The 19,995-nt window shown below is 43.0% G+C and overlaps 8 protein-coding genes across 8 annotated transcripts; 4 read left to right on the forward strand and 4 right to left on the reverse strand.

Annotated features, from left to right (window-relative positions):
• The first annotated feature begins 54 nt into the window (after positions 1-54).
• On the forward strand, positions 55-1,322 carry BCIN_03g00630 (hypothetical protein). Its single transcript, XM_001559432.2, has one exon. It carries the CDS (start codon positions 226-228, stop codon positions 856-858), a length of 633 nt encoding a protein of 210 aa, XP_001559482.1. The 5' UTR covers positions 55-225; the 3' UTR covers positions 859-1,322.
• A 1,981-nt stretch (positions 1,323-3,303) lies between these two features.
• Positions 3,304-6,558, forward strand: BCIN_03g00640 (hypothetical protein). The gene is made up of 13 exons (XM_001559430.2): positions 3,304-3,801; positions 3,861-3,952; positions 4,002-4,254; positions 4,301-4,438; positions 4,487-4,523; positions 4,574-4,735; positions 4,788-4,974; positions 5,030-5,321; positions 5,371-5,537; positions 5,602-5,762; positions 5,827-5,985; positions 6,038-6,176; positions 6,228-6,558. Exons 1-13 carry the CDS (start codon positions 3,731-3,733, stop codon positions 6,368-6,370), a joined length of 2,001 nt encoding a protein of 666 aa, XP_001559480.1. The 5' UTR covers positions 3,304-3,730; the 3' UTR covers positions 6,371-6,558.
• A 161-nt stretch (positions 6,559-6,719) lies between these two features.
• BCIN_03g00650 (hypothetical protein) lies at positions 6,720-8,550 on the reverse strand. Its single transcript, XM_024691693.1, has 4 exons — positions 7,916-8,550; positions 7,611-7,866; positions 7,106-7,558; positions 6,720-7,023 (listed from the first exon to the last, which is right to left on the reverse strand). Exons 1-4 carry the CDS (start codon positions 8,479-8,481, stop codon positions 6,820-6,822), a joined length of 1,479 nt encoding a protein of 492 aa, XP_024547464.1. The 5' UTR covers positions 8,482-8,550; the 3' UTR covers positions 6,720-6,819.
• A 2,219-nt stretch (positions 8,551-10,769) lies between these two features.
• On the reverse strand, positions 10,770-12,281 carry BCIN_03g00660 (hypothetical protein). The gene is made up of 3 exons (XM_001559427.2): positions 11,941-12,281; positions 11,775-11,888; positions 10,770-11,684 (listed from the first exon to the last, which is right to left on the reverse strand). The coding sequence occupies exons 1-3, from the start codon at positions 12,015-12,017 to the stop codon at positions 10,961-10,963; spliced, it is 915 nt and encodes a 304-aa protein (XP_001559477.1). The 5' UTR covers positions 12,018-12,281; the 3' UTR covers positions 10,770-10,960.
• A 176-nt stretch (positions 12,282-12,457) lies between these two features.
• On the forward strand, positions 12,458-14,683 carry BCIN_03g00670 (hypothetical protein). The gene is made up of 4 exons (XM_001559426.2): positions 12,458-13,071; positions 13,147-13,465; positions 13,514-13,654; positions 13,707-14,683. Exons 1-4 carry the CDS (start codon positions 12,732-12,734, stop codon positions 14,485-14,487), a joined length of 1,581 nt encoding a protein of 526 aa, XP_001559476.2. The 5' UTR covers positions 12,458-12,731; the 3' UTR covers positions 14,488-14,683.
• Positions 14,684-14,993: 310 nt separating this feature from the next.
• BCIN_03g00680 (hypothetical protein) lies at positions 14,994-15,998 on the reverse strand. Its single transcript, XM_024691694.1, has 4 exons — positions 15,694-15,998; positions 15,515-15,639; positions 15,237-15,435; positions 14,994-15,177 (listed from the first exon to the last, which is right to left on the reverse strand). The coding sequence occupies exons 1-4, from the start codon at positions 15,890-15,892 to the stop codon at positions 15,068-15,070; spliced, it is 633 nt and encodes a 210-aa protein (XP_024547465.1). The 5' UTR covers positions 15,893-15,998; the 3' UTR covers positions 14,994-15,067.
• A 1,262-nt stretch (positions 15,999-17,260) lies between these two features.
• Positions 17,261-18,112, forward strand: BCIN_03g00690 (hypothetical protein). The gene has a single exon (XM_024691695.1). It carries the CDS (start codon positions 17,372-17,374, stop codon positions 18,053-18,055), a length of 684 nt encoding a protein of 227 aa, XP_024547466.1. The 5' UTR covers positions 17,261-17,371; the 3' UTR covers positions 18,056-18,112.
• Positions 18,113-18,562: 450 nt separating this feature from the next.
• On the reverse strand, positions 18,563-19,919 carry BCIN_03g00700 (hypothetical protein). The gene is made up of 2 exons (XM_001559423.2): positions 19,570-19,919; positions 18,563-19,519 (listed from the first exon to the last, which is right to left on the reverse strand). The coding sequence occupies exons 1-2, from the start codon at positions 19,600-19,602 to the stop codon at positions 18,650-18,652; spliced, it is 903 nt and encodes a 300-aa protein (XP_001559473.1). The 5' UTR covers positions 19,603-19,919; the 3' UTR covers positions 18,563-18,649.
• Positions 19,920-19,995: the final 76 nt, after the last annotated feature.

A 19,995-nucleotide genomic window follows, 5' to 3' on the forward strand; every position in this document is an offset into this window, starting at 1 on the left:
GCCACGTTCTATATTTTCTCAATGACCAATCATATTTTTGGGGCCATGCTTGCAGATTCTCTCAATCATCTACATTATCTTTTAATTTATATCTGGTGGGTGTTTGTCCAGATTCCTCTCGGTTCTCAATTCAATTGATTCTTTTTCTTTTGGCATTACTAGCGCAATTTCATTATGTTTAATTGAAAATTTCAGATTCTCCCTGGTGGAATTCGCACTGTAGACATGGCTCCGATAACCTTTCCTATTTTATCCTCTCGTTCGCTTCCAAACAAAATCGCAAACTCCACATCCTCAATCATAAAACTTGTCACCCAATCTTCTGCTGCATTTTCTGCTCACGCCCCTTCTCTTGCCCCGGTTCCCCCTTCCTCAACACTACCTTCAAAATCTCCAATCTCGACTGCGTTCCCCGACCTATTCCGTGAACAATCCTCCACTATCATAGTTGATGCCCCCACCACTACTTACGCGTCCTATATCGAACTAAACGATAATGCGTTTACTTCTGAACCTACTGCCCTCTCCGATTCGACTTCAATCGGTGATTCATATGAAATTAAGACGCAGGCACCTCAACCCAACAATAGTGGTAGAGATATCGGAATAGTAATTGGGTGTATCATTGGTGTATTGATACTGGGACTGATAGGTTGGATATACATGATGAAGGCGAAACGCAATCCAAAGAAGAGGAGAAAAGGGAAGGGAAAGGAGAAGGAGGTTGTGCAGGAAACGGTGAAGGTCAGGGTGAAGGCGAACAAGAGAAAGCACAGGAAACATAAGAAGCATAGAAAAACAGAAGCGGAAACAGCAGGAGGCTCCGGGGGAGAAGCACCGGCTGCTGAAGGTGCTTAGATGACATTGCACAGGGATGGCAGCTATGCTATTCTGCGGAAGTTAGTTTGGCGAATTGGGTTGTATAAGCTCGATGTTTGAGCTCATGTTGAGCCATAATTATACATTGGAGTGGTGGATTGGGCAAAAGCAAGCTCTATGCAAGTTCAGCTCATAAGTAAGAATGAAACTGGGGGTTAAGAGAAACCGCGATTGAACGATAGTTAGTTCTAATGGGCAGGGTACGAAATGATCGGGGGCTTTGGAGCACGAAGTGTTCAATCAGACAAATGAGTTTCGACATATCAATAGTACATAACCCAAGTTTACATCTAGATCAATTGAGCTGCCTCGTTTATTACCAATATTGTAGTCAGTCAAGGGACATGCTTCACAACCCGTGCTTCTGCAGGATATTGCACTAGACACTCGGCTTGCCACATCAGGCAATATGCCAAGAAATTATTACTATACGTACCGGGGCAAAGGGTCTTTAATAGATTGTGAAAATTAAGCTTTACTGGGCGGGGCAGTGTCGAGCCTTACCCTAAAGAACATGTGGTGAGAAATGTGCTGCAGGTTACTTTGACGCACGAAAGATCATTGAACAACATGTGAACAGCTATCTATGAAATTAACAGTCCATCAAACAGTCGTCACTTCTCTTTAAGGTCTTTGAGGAACTTTCCTTTTTTTTATAAAAAAAAAAGTCTTTCAAGATATTTGAATAGTTTCCATTGAAATAAACAAGTCTTGAACAACGAATGTTGTGACATGCATATAAGGAGTTCTATTCCAAGAGTAAAAATAAAGTCCCAACTAAGCACCCAAGCACCCAAGCACTCAAACAATCAAACAATCAAACAATCAAACGATAAACTAACGCCATGAGTCATCGTCAACGCCAAACACACCACTCATCTCGCCGCCGCGAAAGTGAGAGGAGAGAGGCACGAGATCGATGGTCGCATGCCGATCCAAACCACCCGATTGAACTTCGCGAGATCCGCAGGGAACAGGGCCACACTCCACGACGCAGTGAGGTAAGACAGCGCAGGAGAAGAAAGGAAGAACCTTCAGGTTGTTGTGTCATCATGTGAAGAATCACGTGAATGATGGAGTGAGGGGTAATTGCTGAGCAGTAAAGTGAGTTCGAAATCATCCTGACTTTTCCAGGCGTTACTTCTTCTTCATAGGTCCTCCACAAATGATCAACGGTATCTAAATAAGTAATTTTGAAACCTATTTGACTTGCGCAAGTGTTCATGACTCAAAATAGCATAAACTCCCATTGAAATTAAACACATTGATTTATAGTCCCTCAAAATGTGCTAACCGAACAAAACTCAAAATGATAAACTTCCATTACAATCAATGGACATGCTACATATCCCAGACGTTGTAATTAAGTGACCTTAACATAGAATCAAGGTGTGTACTTCAACTGCACAGCCCTAACTGAGCTGTACATCGTGAGATATAAGCGAGGAAAATATTCGGGCCCCAGTGTTTGTTTCATAGCAATCCGGACTACCTGTCTCTTTCGGGCATTCAAAGTCTTAAGGCAGGAATGCCGACCTTAGCACTACAAGTTGTCAGCCAGTTGATGGAAGACAGAGATCAAAAGCGCTTTCAGGGACCCAGTAAGCTCAAATGGACACGTTGATTAGATTCTTCTACATCGTTCGTAGCTAGAGTTTCATAGTCTAGACCGTGGAGCTCCGGAAAACGTGGAGGTCAAATAGAGTTCTGACTTGACGCGGCTTTGCATGTGGATGCTCGTCCTGCTACGACTAGGAGAGACGGAATTGGCAATCTGACCCTGAATATACACAAGCCACCGACCTAAACTGCACTCTGTTTTAATATCATGCCGTTCGATCCAGTGCTAATAAACTCTGGCACACGATCCGGGCTACAGTAGTGGTGGAAAAATGCCCGACTAAAAGCGGCATTGACCCCGCAATACACTACGATGAGCTCCTTCGTATAACCTTACCGAAGTCTTCCAACTACCTCTTTCTTTAATCCTTGAATATATCACGCTCAACGAACGTTTTTAGAACGTCGATGCACCTTGTAAATAGTATCCTGCAAGGCTCGTCAAAAACAGCTTGAAGTTGAGGAACTATTGACGATCAATGGGGGGTGCACGGTGTTGAGGGGAAAGAGGAGGGCGGAAATAGCTCGGGATTTAACGTCGGTCTTTCGTTTGCTAGTAAGCTCTTCATCAACTTGGCAGAAGTCTGCAATGCATTGGCAACCAAGAACATAAGCTGTGTCACATTCAGAAGATACTACAACTCAATTGGCTTCTTTTTCAACTCTAGGTACTTGATTGGAACTCTAAACGTTGCCCGCATATGTGAACCCGGACTGCGGGGTAAACTCAAAGTGTTTTAGTTACGACGGCAGATCGCATTTCCCCGCGTCGACCACACTCCCCAGATTCTAAATGTTCTATTCGAATATCCGATGGCGTTCTCCTCTCCTTGTGCTTGCTTGTGTGGGTGTACTTGAGCTGCACCCCTAAATTTGCGCATCAATCACAGTTGTCGTCCGTCAAGCCGGCATCGTCATGGTAAGACATGAAGAGGGGTAGAAACGTTAGCTATGATTCAATTGCTTTTGTTTTGCTGCCCCTGTGTTCATGGACCTCTAGGAAGCCAATGGTCGCCAATTTATTATGCAATGTTATCACCTACGAGGTGGAAATATAGCTGATGCTACACGAAGCCTCTGCTTTTGTTAATCCGGGCATCCGGAGCCAAGGGGTATAAGAGATTGAGAGTAGAAAAGGCTGCGTGTTCCCTCATATTTGTGACATTCTTGATCAACTTCATAAATTGAAATTAGCATTCAACATCGACAGAATTGGTATAAGACAGTGAAAATGACGATCCCAGACGAGTTCGATATCATCGTCTGCGGTGGTGGAAGCACCGGCTGTGTGATTGCCGGCAGGTATGTCTACAATGTTTCAGATATATATTCTCGTCAGCTAGATACTGAAAGGCTCGCAGACTTGCAAACCTCGACCACAATCTACAAGTTCTCCTTATTGAAGCTGGAGAGAGTAATCTCAATAATCCATGGGTATTTCGACCTGGAATCTGTAAGACTTATGCTATATAATCTCTATTGCATTCAACTAATAGCTTTAGACCCCAGGAACATGAAGCTGGATAGTAAGACAGCATCGTTCTACTACTCTCGACCTTCAGAATGGCTCGCCGGTCGCAAAGCTGTTGTTCCATGTGCACATATCCTCGGCGGAGGGTCTTCTATAAACTTCATGATGTATACGCGAGCTTCTGCTTCCGATTATGACGACTTTCAAGCCAAAGGATGGACTACAAAAGAACTCATTCCTTTGATGAGAAAGCATGAAACATACCAGCGGGCATGCAATAACAGGTTGGTGAGAATGTCCCTAGTCAATTCAAACCTCTGACACTTTCAGGGACCTTCACGGTTTTGATGGGCCAATAAAAGTATCGTTTGGAAACCACACCTATCCAATTACTCACGACTTCCTGCGTGCTGCCGAGTCTCAAGGTATCCCAACAACTGATGACTTACAAGACCTGGTTACTGCACAGTAAGTCCTAATCGTATTGCATTATTCCAATACTTACAATGATACTAGTGGTGCCGAACATTGGTTGAAGTGGATCAATCGAGATGTAGGTACACCTTTCTTCTCAAAGAATCATAAATCTTACATCATTTCCAGACAGGTCGACGTAGCGATGCCGCTCATGCCTACATTCATTCCACTAGGGCCGTACATTCAAACCTTCACCTTATGTGTAACACAAAAGTAGATAAGATTATTATCGAGAATGGTCGAGCTGTCGGTGTTAAAACTGTGCCAACAAAGCCTCTTCACCCAAATGTAAGTTGTTCTGTCGAAACTGATTGAATATTTCTGACATAAATCCCAATAGCAACGTTCACGTACTTTCCGTGCACGAAAGCAGATCGTCGTTTCAGGTGGCACGCTCTCATCGCCCTTGATTTTGCAAAGAAGTGGTGTTGGAGACCCAAAGAAATTGGAAAAGGTTGGTGTCAAGCCTATTGTTGATCTACCTGGTGTTGGTCAGAACTTCCAAGATCATTATTTGACATTCTCTGGTATTTATTCTTGCCTAAAATTTCGTTGGTATCCACCAATGCTAACAATTAATAGTCTACCGTGCTAAGCCCGGAACTGAAAGTTTTGATGATTTTGTCAGAGGTGTCCCCGAAGTTCAGAAGGCAGTATTCGACGAATGGAATCTCAAGGGTACTGGCCCACTTTCGACGAATGGTATTGATGCCGGTGTCAAAGTTCGTCCAACTGAAGAGGAGTTGAAAGAGATGGACAGCTGGCCAACGCCCCATTTCAGATCTGGTTGGGAAAGTTACTTCAAGAACAAACCTGACAAGCCAGTTATGCACTACTCGGTAATTTCTGGCTGGTTCGGTGACCACATGTTGATGTAAGTTTTCACTTCTAGATCTTACGAGAACAGACTGATCAATTGTTAGGCCACCTGGAAACTTCTTTACAATGTTCCACTTCCTCGAATATCCATTCTCTCGCGGCGAAACTCATATTGTATCTCCGGATCCATATGAAGCACCAGATTTTGATGCTGGCTTCATGAACGATGAGAGAGACATGGCACCAATGGTTTGGGGATACATCAAATCTCGTAACTCTCTCCTTCATTGAGGTTGTTCGTGACAACAGAGCCGTACACTAATAATCTAATACAGGTGAAACTGCCCGTCGTATGGACGCCTATGCAGGAGAAGTACAGAATATGCATCCATTCTACGCATTTGACTCCCCAGCTAGAGCCAAAGATATGGACTTGTTGACGACCAAGGCATATGCTCTGCCAGGAAACATTACTGCAGGTATTCAACATGGTTCTGTAAGTTCTATCTTCTATACTCAATATTTATTGTCCTAGATCTTTGAAAGCTGACGAAACATAGTGGTCAATGCCTGTGGAGCCAGGAAAGCCTCCACAAATTTCATACCTCAACAGTAACCAGCGAGATCTACAAGAAGATCTCAAGTACAGCACTAAAGATATCGAGCATATCGAAGAATGGGTAAAGAGACATGTAGAGACAACTTGGCATTCTCTTGGTGTAAGTCACTACCCATTGAACCGTATATGAAAATTTACCTAACACAAATTAGACATGTTCCATGGCACCCCGCGAAGGAAACTCCATTGTCAAACATGGTGTTCTTGACGAACGTCTTAATGTCCATGGCGTCAAGGGTCTGAAGGTCGCTGATTTATCTATCTGCCCCGATAATGTTGGATGCAATACCTGTATGTCTCTCTCCTAAGTCGAAAACAGGTACATCAACTAACTTGCGACAGTCTCAACTGCTCTTCTCATCGGAGAGAAATGCTCTATGCTAGTTGCTGAAGATCTTGGTTATAGTGGCAAGGCACTTGATATGAAAGTACCCAACTATCATGCTCCGGGTGAGCTGAGTGGTATTGCTACTTCTCGTCTTTAATTTCGTTTTTCGATGGTAATGTGGATATGAGGGATCGATCACAAATTTCAACTGTTATCTTAATATTGCCACTCATTCAAGGGTTAATAGCGGTTTTGGTTGTTTTTTGTCAATATATGTTAGTGTAGTTACGAATTAATGAATATTCTCATTTTTAGTGAAACAATAAGTCTCTGAGTTTTTTGTCATTTCATTTCAACTGTTGGAGCTCAAACTTCATATCACACTGACCATTCTTTCAATCTAAGATCATTTGTAAAGACGCTTTGGCAACAGCCCATAAAAAGTGAATCATGTCAATAACAGATGGAAATAAGGCAAATCCAGCTATTGCATTGTCGAATTTACCTGTCTAATTCGAGTATACTCTTTATTCCAAATCAATTCTACCATATTTCCATCTAAAATTTCATTTCATCATGCCTCAATGGCTCAGTAGCACGCTGATCTCATGCGCCAGCACCAACAGTTCCAATATTCGCTGTTTCTTTTAATCTATCCGCTAGCATATCATCCAGAGGCTTCAATGCATCATCCAGACTCTTGGTATTCGAGTTCTCAAGAACAGATTTACCAGCTGTCATTACAAGACGTTCAGGAGCTGGCTCTTGAAGATACGACATTACGCGTGCGCGATGGGCTGCACGAAATACCTAGTGATGATATATCAGCATGAAATGTCCACAAGTAGAAGAGACTGATTAGCTATTAATCATGGAAAAGAAATATACACACCTTCAGCTGATTGACCATCTTCGCAAACTCCTCTTCGATCTCCGTTTCTGCCTTCTCCCTCGCCCCCATCACGAAACTATATTTCTTAAGCACCAAGCATAACTCTCGTTGTCTCACAGGTATGTATCTCTCCATATTCTCATCTGTCAAATACCTATCCATACCTAAGAACGAATCTAGAGCTTGGAAGAACAAGACATGATTTCCAGAAAGTCCATCATATTTCACGTATTCTCCATTGATTATTTTTCCAACGCCCCATCCTTGGAATCCCTGAACGTAGGAAAGCCAGACGGAATGGGAGACGCGGGATTCAGTGAGATTTTCGTAGAATACGAGGAAGAGATCGCGGAGACGCATGTTGATGGTGCGGAGGTGGGGGAGGCAGGTGTTGGGGGAAGAGGAGGTGTAGGCTAGGACTGAGAGAACCATTTCGTGGTAGATGGGGAAAGCCTGAAAGGATTAGTATTATATATAAAAAATCAATATGAAGGGTGGGACTTACAACAACTTCAAGATCATAGAACATCTGAAAGAAAACTTCCTCGGATGATCGGATCAAATGGGACATTCCGACATTGATTCTATAGATTCTTTCTCCCTTCGTATTGAAGTTCAGTAAAACATTGGATGTATTATTTCCTGCATCAGCGTCCACACCAAAGTTTCGCTGAAGATATGGCCACGGTGCGTCAAGCTCAGATGGGAACTCGACGATTTTCTCCAATTGTGCTACTTTGACCACAGGAATAGTTGCCCACCTGAGTTTCTCTTAATACATGTTCGCTTATTGAAAGTGATACAGCATACCTGTATGCATGACGACAAACAGCAACACAGCAATAAAACCCATTATATGCATCTCTGGGAAAGAGATCCCAATTGCCAGCTTCCACCACAGCCAAAATGGCCACAACTTGGGGAATATTAATCTGCTCCATCAATGACTTCCGCATCATTGATCGATATTTTTCGCGTCTTTTATTATTGACATCATCATCTAGCGAGGGCGGGGCCGCGGAAAGAAGAGGGATGAGTTTGAAGTAAATTTCTTTGTACGGGCGAAGAGCCAAGGGCCACGCTTCATGATTTGCATTCGGTGGCCAAGCTCCTGCACCGTCTGTTTCAACCAGCCTTGACATAACGGCGGCCACTTCATGTTGATTTTGTAGATTTCTCAAAGCTTGATATTTCGAGACATTCTCGTTCTCGTCGATCTTTTCCTTGACTTTAGTTTGGATCGGAACTATCACTGATATCGGGACTTTATTTCGCGTGCTGCAGATTCTGATGAAATTTGCCGAAGCAAAAGCTAGAGTGGAAGCTAGAGCAGCTATGAGAAAGATTAACTCAAACATCTTACAGAAAGTTGTCATAGAAACTCCGTTGTTGACTATTGGAATATCCTGGTTGAAATGAATTTTGAGAAAAGATAATGTTAGAGCAAAATTTAGACAGAATTTGTTAAAAAGGGCTAAAGGTTGATGCTATTTCAGTCCAGCTTAAGATTCTAGTTCTTATACTGGTCCACCAGCCTCATCTTGCACGATTGATAAAATATTCGCGTAAGCCCCTTCATTGGCGACGTTTACGTGTAACTACAAGTCTTTTGTTTGATTGGGTCGACGAGAGAGGAATAGCTCAATGAACACAACATGAACTTGGCTGAAGACTTCAGCAGATAGCACAGCCTTGACGGAAGAGTTCGTGCATCTATCCATTAATGGTAGTAGATTCCCCGCACACTGGCGAAAAAAATCATCGATACGGCAGTCCTAGCCAGTGCCATGTCTCAACTAAGACGCGAAATATTGTAGGCATCTTTCGAGAACTTAAGATGGCAGGATAATTCCCCGAGTAAGCTTATTCTGAAAACCCTTTCCGACTGTAAGGACTTCACGTGGAGACAAGACCCGTTACAATTTAGTAACGTCATTCCTTATACCCCAAGCAAACAGGTAAGCATGATCCATTTTCATAGTATGTTTTATCCCACATGAGCCGAGTGTTGTTTTATGACCGTATTTACTTCCCTCACATGAGAGTAGAATCCTTCAATCTGTTTCAAGGAAGGGGAGCTGAAGCCTCCATGATTTCTTTTAGTGGGAAACCCTAACCAACAGGTCCAAGAACTCCTGACATATGCATTGCAGAAATCTCAGCTTACGCCTAGCCAAAGCCTTGAAGGATCTGAGAGAGTGAAAGATAGTGTCACCATACTGAATAGCTATTGAAATAATGTGAAGAGACGCCAGAACAGGCTATGTGCCATAAAATTTCTGGGCGAGACAAACGCCAATCAAGGGTGTACAATTAAAAGCCTCAATGCGGTTAGTTACTGCACAGGAAGATCTAAGGATCTATTGTAGGTAACGTCACCCTTACAGACTCCTCATCTGTTGCACTGAAAAAATTTGGGCTCGTACGGGCAAGACAATAGTTTTGGTCGATTGCCAGAGCCCCATTCTTTTCACCATCAAAAAGCCCTCACTAGGAAACAATAGAATTAAAACAAAGCATTCAAATTTGCTCCGGTCCGGAATACACACTTGCACTGATGCCCGAACAATTGAAAAACGTCCAAAAAAGTGCTCGTGTGAGATTCCAGAGATGGCTCCGGGTTCGTAAGGTACATAAACCTGCGCAAATGAATATTTCGGAAGTGTAGAATTGAAAATTACAGAGAATAGTACGCTTCTAGTATAGAGGCCAAAGATACTCGGCCAAGAGTGAGATGAGATCCTTCGAACAAGCCTTTTGTTGGTCGAAGTGCGAAGGTATCATTTTGATCGATGCCTCTTTGCCGATCCTTTCTTCCAGTGACATCTTTTGATATCTTAAGGTTTGATCCACCGTATGAGTTTCTGTATTTATGTTAAATCTTGAGAGGCAAAACAAGGGATGAAGGATAAATCTTATACAGCGTTCAGACAATGAATTTGGCAGGTGCCGAGAATTGAGCTTCTTCGGGTATGACAATGCAAGTTCATTTGCGAGACTTTTCCGATTGTTTGCATGAACGAGATGTGGTGTATGCACCAGAAACCACACACTCAGCCCTGTTTTTTGTCTATATCTGCTCGACTGATAAAAATCGGCTGATAGGTAACATATCCAAAATTGGTACAGTTGATGACTTCTAGAGCACTTTTTTTGGTGTCTTCAAATCCCAAGTGAGTAGAATTTAACGGCACAACTTCTTCATTGTGATAGGCTATACCAGTTTCCCCACATTCACCATTTGAACTTGGTTCACATAGTTATGCTGATTTCAGTCAGGTTTGTAGTTCCACAACAGAGTTAACCGAATATGCAAGTAAGAGGTTCAAACGTAATCGGGTCATCATAGAAATTTGTCTTGCGGTAGATTTTGTCGGACAGTAGTTGCCATACTAATGGCTATCAGGATTCTTGGCTTCAATAGAGTATGACCCGACACCGGAGGAACTATCACATAAGCCAGCAGGAGCTGAACAGGTAACCTGAAATTTTACCTCGAGGTGAAAGAAACTGCGAGAAACGTGAGAGAACAATACTGCCCAAAATCTAAGCACTAATTTGGTATACTCCAATTCACAATCGAGCCATATGTGAAGCTTAGTGAATAATTGATCACCAGTAATGTGCAAATTCATACACTGTGTAAGCATAATGTAACCAAAAATAAGAGATTTGTTCTGGCTGTTTTTGAAAGAAGCTCATGTGAAAGTGCTACAAGCTACACACATTTAGAGTTGGTAGTTGTATGGCTAAGCGACATAAAGACAGTGAAAATTTAACATCTTTTACAAAATGTGATTTGCGACGTAATAAAGTGATTATAGAACTATTCGTGTGCCTCGAAGTATCCTATGGCTATGCCTTTCTTGCAATAGTGACGGTATACTTCTGGTACAAGCCCTCCTCAGAACTGATGTCATGAAGACATGCTCTGGTTAATGTCTCCAATTTCTCCCCACTAATGTCAATAGCTCCAAGCATTTTGCGAAGTAATTCCGGATACTGTGGTATCAATTTAGCTTGGACATATCTCGCCATTGCTTGACTTTTAGGCGTTCTGCTTGACACCGAAAATGAAAACTCAAAACTTTGGACGTTGATCACTTCCAAATCGCAATCTGTCATAAGTGCTGCTGCCCCAGAGCCAGAAGTTGTCGATAATCCGGACTTTTGAGCCCCGGATAAAATTGCTTTGTGCCACTCCCAATCGTCGCTCACACACTCTGAGGTCCCGACGCGATAAAATTTCCAATCTAAATCCTGATGCTCAATTATGCCACCAGACCTCAAAGCATGTGACGTGGTTGAAAAGTACTTTGGCCAGTTGCTGATGCCTAAGAAAAGCATGCGGCCGAAGACATAATCCAATTCTCCCGGTTTGAATATCTCGCGGCTTAAAATACCACCATCAGGTTGGTTGTAGTCAACATCCAATACATTTTCTTGAGCCCAGACCACATTACCCGGTGCCATTCTCCTTGACTCCTCTGGAACTGGGGTTAGGTCGAGACCGTAAATGGTGGCAGATGGCAAGATGGTAGCAATCTGGATGGTCGCTACACCAGTACCACAGCCAATACTAGAACACCCAAAAGTCAGCAATCCCATGAAGCATGCAAGTGAGTCCCTCAATTAGCTCATTCATAATTTAAGAACCAACCCAACTTACTCAACCACCTTGGAGATGTTATTCAGTGTTTGCAATGGAGCCAACAGAGGAAAGCCGCCAATCATCTCGACAATAGCAGCTGCCTGAGTATCAAGTCGATCCTGCTCAATGACACTGCGGCAATGATATTAGTAGGACTTTCAGCGATTGAAGACAATGAACCTACTCGTTTGCTTTTGGGAGCACATAAGCCGCGGACGTGTTATGATAGCGCTGTTGGCTGTCAACTTTAATTGCTGCCATATTGGAGTTGCGATTTGTGGTATTTTGGGAAAGTGATAATCGACTAGGGAGTAGAAATAGAATCAATCGCAGTTAGCATTGTACGTTTTGCAAGACAAATCTTGTCATTTGTATTTGAAGGTGTTGGAGTTGACACTCGAGGCTCGTACTCGAGGCTCGTCCCACGGCGGTCGTGATGAGATGGAATACTGCATCTTCGCCGTGTAATATTCATGAGAGGCTGAGCACCGTGTATGCAGATATGTATGCAGATATGTATGCACCTTTGGATTATTTAGGAATGTAGAAGGTTAGGAGTTGCTTGGCATGAGGTTCTAGGAGGGGATGACGCTAGTACTATTAGAGCCTAGCCTCAGAATGTCCTCGGCATCCCACATATCGCCAGGCCATCCAAAAAATCCACCCATGTGTTAGAACTTGCAAATAATGTTAGAAATCATGGCCACACAAACCCCTCGGCTCAATATTAGATAGGTTCTGTATCTCTCGTGTGGGGTGAGCAGGTATTGTTGCGGCTGCATTCATTAGCCATCAATAGGTACTAGGTGAAATATGCAAATATGCCTACATTTCGAGACTCCTCAGTCCATCGTATCTATGCTGTGCAAACGACCAATTCTTCTTGATAACTATCTGGCCTGATTCCATACAACTACGGTGCAAAAAGTTTTCCAGCTTGTCTCTTCTTCAATAGACCACAACACTTCACCAATTATGGAGCGCCCTACCAGCGAGAGTACTATCATGATGCCCTCCCGCTCACCACCTGCTTCAGGAGAAGAGAACAACAAGGAAAGCTATAATGCTTCTCCTTCGAGTGATGCATTTCTCGAACATGGTAGTAGTACACCGCCAAAAATCGAAATGCCCAGTCTGCTAAGACAGAACGTCTTCATGGTTTTTATCACCTTAACCCAACTAGTTCAAATGATCCCTTTGGGGGCCGGTATTAATTCTAGTTTTGCTATTGGAGCATCATTGGGAGCAACAGAAGCTCAGTCGGTTTGGATCGTTGCCTCGTACCCTTTAACTCAAGGAACTTTCGTTTTAATTGGTAAGACCACCCATGAGATTGCATCGTTATGTAAAAGTCGGCATGAGGATAGCTGACATGTCGTTATTTTTAAAGGAGGTCGTCTAGGCGCCGTCTATGGCCACAAGAACGTCTTCACCGCTGGTTGTGTTTGGTGGACTCTCTGGGCATTGTGTGGTGGATTTTCCGACAATTTGATATCGATGTGTATCATGAGAGGATTATGTGGAATAGGCGGTGGTCTGATGATACCAAATATTGTGGCTTTGCTAGGTATCACTTTCCCGCCTGGAAAGAAGCGAAATTTGAGTTTTGCTTTATTTGGCGCCATGGCACCAGTTGGCGCTGCTGGTGGATCTCTCATCGGTGCGATCATCATCCAGCTTTCTGATTGGAAATGGCTCTTCTTTATGCTGTAAGCTGCCTTGATACTTCATGAGTCTCACTTGCTGATAGTAATTAGTGGTCTACTTGGATTCGTTGTTTACGGAGTTGCTATCATGGCAGTTGATGCGGATATTCCCATTGATCCAAGAGGCACCGTGGACTGGATTGGCTCTTACCTGGGAGTCGCTGCTCTTATTCTTTTGAACTTTGTTTGGAAGTATGTTGTGGAAGTTCATTATTATATACAGAAAAATCTAACATTTTCACAGCCAAGCACCACTTGTTGGATGGAACAGTCCTTACGAGATCGCACTTCTCCTGGTGTCTGTCCTTCATTTTGCCGGCTTCGTATACTGGGAAATGAAAGTCGCCAAGGAACCAATTCTACCATTCAACATCTGGAAGGCCCCCTCATTCGGACTTTTGATGTTGACCGTTTTCTTTTCCTTCATGAGCCTGGGTATCTTCTTTTGGTACATGAATGCATATATGCAAAACATTCGCGGAGACAGTCTCATTCTTACTGGTGTGCAGTACTTGCCACTTACTATCGTTGGTTGTGCAACCGCTTTTCTCGCAGCGTGGCTGGTTCCTCGAGTATCAGCACAGGTCATAATTGGCTTGGGATGTTCGGCAATGGTCATTATCAACGTCCTTCTTTCAACTATTCCTGCAAATCTCACTTACTGGGCGATGGCATTTCCCGCAATGTTCATATCGGCTTTTACCATTGATCTGATCACCACCAGCGCTCAGATCATCGCATGTAACACCGTTTCAATGAAGCATCAAGGTGTCGCAGGTTCATTAATAGGCACACTCCTTGGTTATGGATTGAGCACTGGTTTGGGTATCGCTGGAACTGTAGAGGTGAACACCAATGACAATGGTGATAATCTTCTAAAGGGTTATCATAGTGCCGCATACTTGGGAGTCGGTTTGGCAAGTGTTTCCCTCATTATGAGCGTGATCTTCATACGCATACCGAAAGATACCCGGGAGGGTTGGGCGGAGGATGACACGCATGCTAGAGAGCAAGGTCAGCTTTAGGAAAACATTTTAATGGCCAGTGTCTTCTTCGAGGATAAATACAAATTGATTTATGGTTCTTTCTCATCTCATCTTTCTTACAGGTCGTGTTATTTGATTCGTGAGGCAAAATCACAATTGACTAAAGGTCCGACGGCTGACGGATCCATCAATCAAGAGAGTTACTAGGTCAAATCTAATGTCTATTCCATCCGCATACCTCAATCTCAAACTTAAGATGAAGAACTTTGTGATATATCTTTCTTAGCTAACCTTCTAGGAAGATGTTTGTTCCTACAAGTAAATTTTTAAATCAGTTCCCAATATGCGTTTATCATCCAACATCCGTATGAACATGTAAGCTAATAATCGCACACTTTCACTTTCACAATAAATACCTACCATCAAAATCACCACAGAAATAGTATCTCAATAAAGTTCCTTAAATTCAGACGTGAGCGTGTAGCTATGAAGTGTGCTCATACAGTGAAAGCTACATTTCGATTATTAGCAGTACATTCGCCGTTTGCCCATTCAATTAATATCCATTACTAGTCATACAAAGCCATCTTTAATGCTCTCTTCTTTCCCAAAAACAACTCTAGAAGTTCTGGACGGAATACGGCTGTAGATTTATGCCCTTTATTTTGCCCTGCGCTGTCAAGACACTACTCACATTTTTCAACGCATTCTCATGAAAAACAGCGAAATCTGTATAACGGCGTTAGAACTTTTTACTTGCATGAGAAAGAGATTTTGGAGTCACATACTTCTCGCATGTCCTGTCTCACAGGCATAGATACTCCATCTTATAGCTGTTTCGTGTTTGAAAATATAAGTACTCTCCAAAGTAACCCAATATCCACTGAAAGAACCATTGCCAGAATTGTACGCCACGGGAATAGTGGAAGAAAGTTGCTCGAATTTTTCAATAAATCCACCGCGAGAGTCGATCTTGAGGTCTGTTAACTATAAAGGGCGATATTAGAGTTTCTTCAATCCAGGCCAGGTGATCGTAGAACTTGGTAGTCAATATGGACATATTTACCTTCTCTGAAATACTATATGTGCCTACTTTTGTTGGTAGATAGGAGGTGCGAATGGAAACGCCGGGCTTGTTATCCGGACCACGGGTCTCATAAGGTGTTACTCCGAGCCAAGCGGAGTTATAGTCTTGTTGAAGCAGAGATTAGTATCAAACCTATCAGTACAGAAGTCCTCACTCACAATCCATGATTAGATCCTTAACATCGTTTGCACTGGCTCCAACTACAGACCACGTAGAAGACTCCCAGTAATCTGTACCTGCAGGACATATACATGGTAGGACTGAGTTGGTTGAGCAGCGTTGAAGGGATTCTCTTCTGTGCGCAAACGCTGTCACAGCTAACGTAGCATAAATTGTAAGAGTGGCAGTGAACTTCATTTTGATTGAATATAGGGCTGGGAGACGAACTCCAACGTAGATGAGAGTACACTAGGTGAGGTGGATATTTGAGGTGATATAAGTGAGTGAAAAATTTATGATCTCCAGAAGTTGGCCTTCATACTCGTTGTAATCTGGAAAATGTTACCTGCAATCCACATGTCTTGGAAGGCTATAGAACCTGGGAAGCGTTATGGTAGCTCACCGACTCTGACAGAAATTCTTGGCTCAGGGGTTTCCCTAATCTCGGCGCAATGTGGGGGGCGTGAGACATGATGATGTTGTTACCGATGGCTTACAGCGAGCTCGCAGACTTCCCCGCCACAGCCCCCTCGCTTCGTGTCTTAGCCTTCTATTGCAAAACCCGATGACGAGCGTCAGCATCTCTTTCATATATCCCTATTTGCTGAACGCTTATACGTCGGCTTTTAATGCCAGAACGTTTTTGTAACTCGTGGACAGGCAGTCATACTCGGTCTTGGAATTTTGATGAAGGATCTTGGCTTCACTTTTTCTTATTTGCCAAGAGTCTTTACACGAGGAATCTTTTGATATAACACTGGGATGGCATTGTCTCAAAATTTGGGTGAGGCTTTGAAATCGCCGGCTTCTGACCTCAGAACGAGTCCTTTGAGCAGCTTTTTGACCTATTCTTGGGATAGAATCGTCGTTAGAGATCCGAGCTGAATGTTTATATATAATTGCAACGGCTATAATAATCATAGTTAGGCCGAGGGGTTGACATAGGATAAGTATTAGTTGAGTCGGTGGAATTCGCGGAGACAATCCTACGACGAAACACAATTATTCCTCGGGCTCATTGAAGGAAGCGATGAGGCGGGCTTTTATTTAAGGCGTTCGCGGCTGAGAAATTTAAGAATGAGTGGGCGAGATTAGAACTTTCTGTGGGATTGGAAATTTTCACTCTGATATGACTTAATCAAAAAGAAGACTTCTCATCTACAAATACCAATGTTCTCCCAGACAAGTTTCTGAGATCTAATTTGTGATAGATGAATCTTGGTTGTCAAAATGAGATTCGCTACATTTTCTTATTTTTTTCTCTCAGCAAATATCCCATTCATTTCTGCAGGTTACGGGCATGGCTATGATGACACCCAAGCCGTGGCTTTTAAACAAATTGACAAATGGCAAGATAAATATGATCAATACATCAAAACTTCGACCAAGCATAACAGAGTAGGATGCACATCTCAAAATATAGTCTATCGTCAAGAATGGTACGATTCAACGGCACTTAATTTGAATGATTATTGAATTGTCTTTCAGGGGATCACTCTCAGAACTATCTCGTAAAGATTATATAAAGGCAGTTCAATGCTTACAATCAAAGCCTCCCAGAAGCGCGAAAGAAGATGTTCCTGGTGCACGAAGTCGATATGATGATTTCGCGCTACCCATATCAAAGTGACACCTTATGTTCACTTCAGCGTAAGTTCTTTTGTCCGGAAGACAGAAATGGCGATCTCTAATGATAGACAGGGCCTATTTCTTCATTTCCATCGTTACCTACTATATCTCTACGAAAAAGCCCTCCGTGAAGAATGCGGTTACAAAGGATACCAGCCCTACTGGGACTGGACACTCTCCTGGGAAGATCCGCGGAAATCCAGCGTTTTCGACGGCTCCCCGGCATCCATGGGAAGTAATGGTGCTGTTATACCTAATCGTACTAGTACGACCATCTCCGCATTTGGAATTACTCTAGATATGCCCCCTGCTACCGGTGGTGGTTGTATATCCGGTCCTTTCTCAAATAACTATACTGTAAATCTCGGTCCCATCGCTTACGCTCCCTATGGTCCCGATCACGGTCTGGGATACAACCCTCGATGTTTATCGCGCGATATCTCATCGGTTTGGTCTAATAATACGAAGCCTTCCGATGTTGTGAGACTCATTCAAAGTAGTCCAGATTTAGGAACATTCGATACAAACCTCGAAGCATTAGATGGAGTTCACGCAGGTGGTCATTTCTCAATGGGCGGGCTGGGTCTAGATGCGTATGCTAGTGCAGGGGATCCAGCCTTTTGGCTGCACCATGCTATGGTGGATAAAGTCTGGGGCTTGTGGCAGAATTTAGATGCGGGTGACAGGACAAAGATGGTTTATGGAACTGGGACGGCGTTTAACAGTGAGTAGAGCTTTGGATGGGGTGGAGGGTTAAAAATGAATTGTTACTAATCTCTGTTTCTAGTACCCCCGAGTGCGAACATTACACTTGATACATTAGTTGATTTCGGGATTTTGGCACCGAAACAGAAGATCCAAAGTCTGGTTTCGACGATCGATGGACCTTTTTGTTATGCTTATGTTTAGTTATTTTGATTGTTGTCGGTTGTACCTTGGGACAGCGTTCATAGTCCGGCTATGGAGTTCACAGTTCTGTGATGCCTCTTAGATTCCTCTCATAATTTCATACATTTCATATAGACTGGTTTGAATATGTCATTGAATTTCTGAACATCTAGATAGAATTTAATAAGTACGTGATACAATCACCTTGTCATTTACAATAAGAATGAATGATTCCAAAAAGATTTATGGGTCGTCAGCATGCTCTGGACGATGGATCCATGAAAACTTAAAATTCAGAAGAAAAATACATTATATCGTTCGCAAATGGTTTATCATGCACCTCAAAAGATTTAGTTAATCAGCGTTAAATTATGATACTATGTTACTTCCATTATTTGCATATGTAACGTACAAAGAAGCAATAAGGTTGCAGTTTATCTATGCCGAACTCTTGATTAATTCCTCCAATTCATGCTCAGTTAATTGTTTGATTCCCAAGAGATCATTGTCCAATTTGTGATAGGCCTCGAAGTTCGATCCATATCCCTCACCCCAGATGGAAGCAATAATGAAAGGCATGGCGAACTTATGTGGGTCCGGCTGTGGTTTCTTCAATTCTTCCCATGCGCCCGCTACGATATCATCAACTGACGCAACATTCTCAGTCCAACCATCTGATCCTAGAACCTTCTTTCCAAGCTCCACAAGGTTCTTCAGGGTAGTTGCGTAACTTTGGACATAGACTGCGCGATTTTTTGTCTCTTCTGGGTGCTTAAGTACACCAACTACAGCTCGTCCGATGTCTGGGAGGGTAGTGGTACTGAAAGTTCGATTGCCACCATCATAAAGTGTGACGCTTTTTCCCTTTGGACTCATGATGAATCCAACTAAGAGACCCCAATCAAGGAATGCGCCGTTTACCACGAGAGTGTATGAAAATTCGCTAGAAGCATGCTTCTTGAGGGCGTTTTGGACAGCAATTTTAGGTTGGAAGACTGGCAAGGCTCCTGTGTTTTCTCTAGGTGTATTGGATCCAAACTCAGAGGGAATGAAGCGCTTAACATGAGCTTTAGCTGCTGCTTCAACGAGAAGAAGCTGCTTGTCTAAACTGGCGGAGGCGAGAGTGGATACAACGGCATCTTGTCCTGCAAGAGCAGTTGTGAGTGATTCGAGGGAATCGTAGTCGACTTCCTTGACTGTGACAGTTGATGGAAATTCGTGAGTACTCGATTGTCGAGTAAGAACTGTGACTTGAAAGCCAGCTTTAACAAGTTGATCGAGGATTGCTGGACCAAGATTGCCAGAAGCCTGTATAGATGTTAGAGACAGCTCGTTAGAGGAAATGAATAAGATCTTACTCCTGCCAACGCAACTTTCGTGATTCCAGACATTTTGTAGATATGTCAAGATTTTGAGGTGGTGGTTTATGTTGTTGATACTGAAATTTAGACTAAGACGGATTGCTGAGTGATGGATTGGTCTGGGAAGTAGTAGACTTGTGTAGGTACTATATAGCCATCGTAGACACTATTTGTTTCGGTGTATAATGAGGGATGAGCTACCCGATGACAAACATCCCTCACGGCAACGAAACAGTTTCGGCCTGCAACATTGCCGCTGTTTGTAATCATATTTCTATGGTGCAACTTGTACACAAGCATTGCGCAATTTTGCGGGTCATGCCACATCCCACATGCCACATGCCACCGGCAACGCAACTGCTCACCCTTGCTTTAGCTCACGGGAAGAAGCACGGCAATCCTAAGAAGATTCTAGTCACAGGC

This window comes from Botrytis cinerea, chromosome 3 (genome assembly GCF_000143535.2).
Source record: "Botrytis cinerea B05.10 chromosome 3, complete sequence".
NCBI classification, from domain to species: Eukaryota; Fungi; Ascomycota; class Leotiomycetes; order Helotiales; family Sclerotiniaceae; genus Botrytis; species Botrytis cinerea.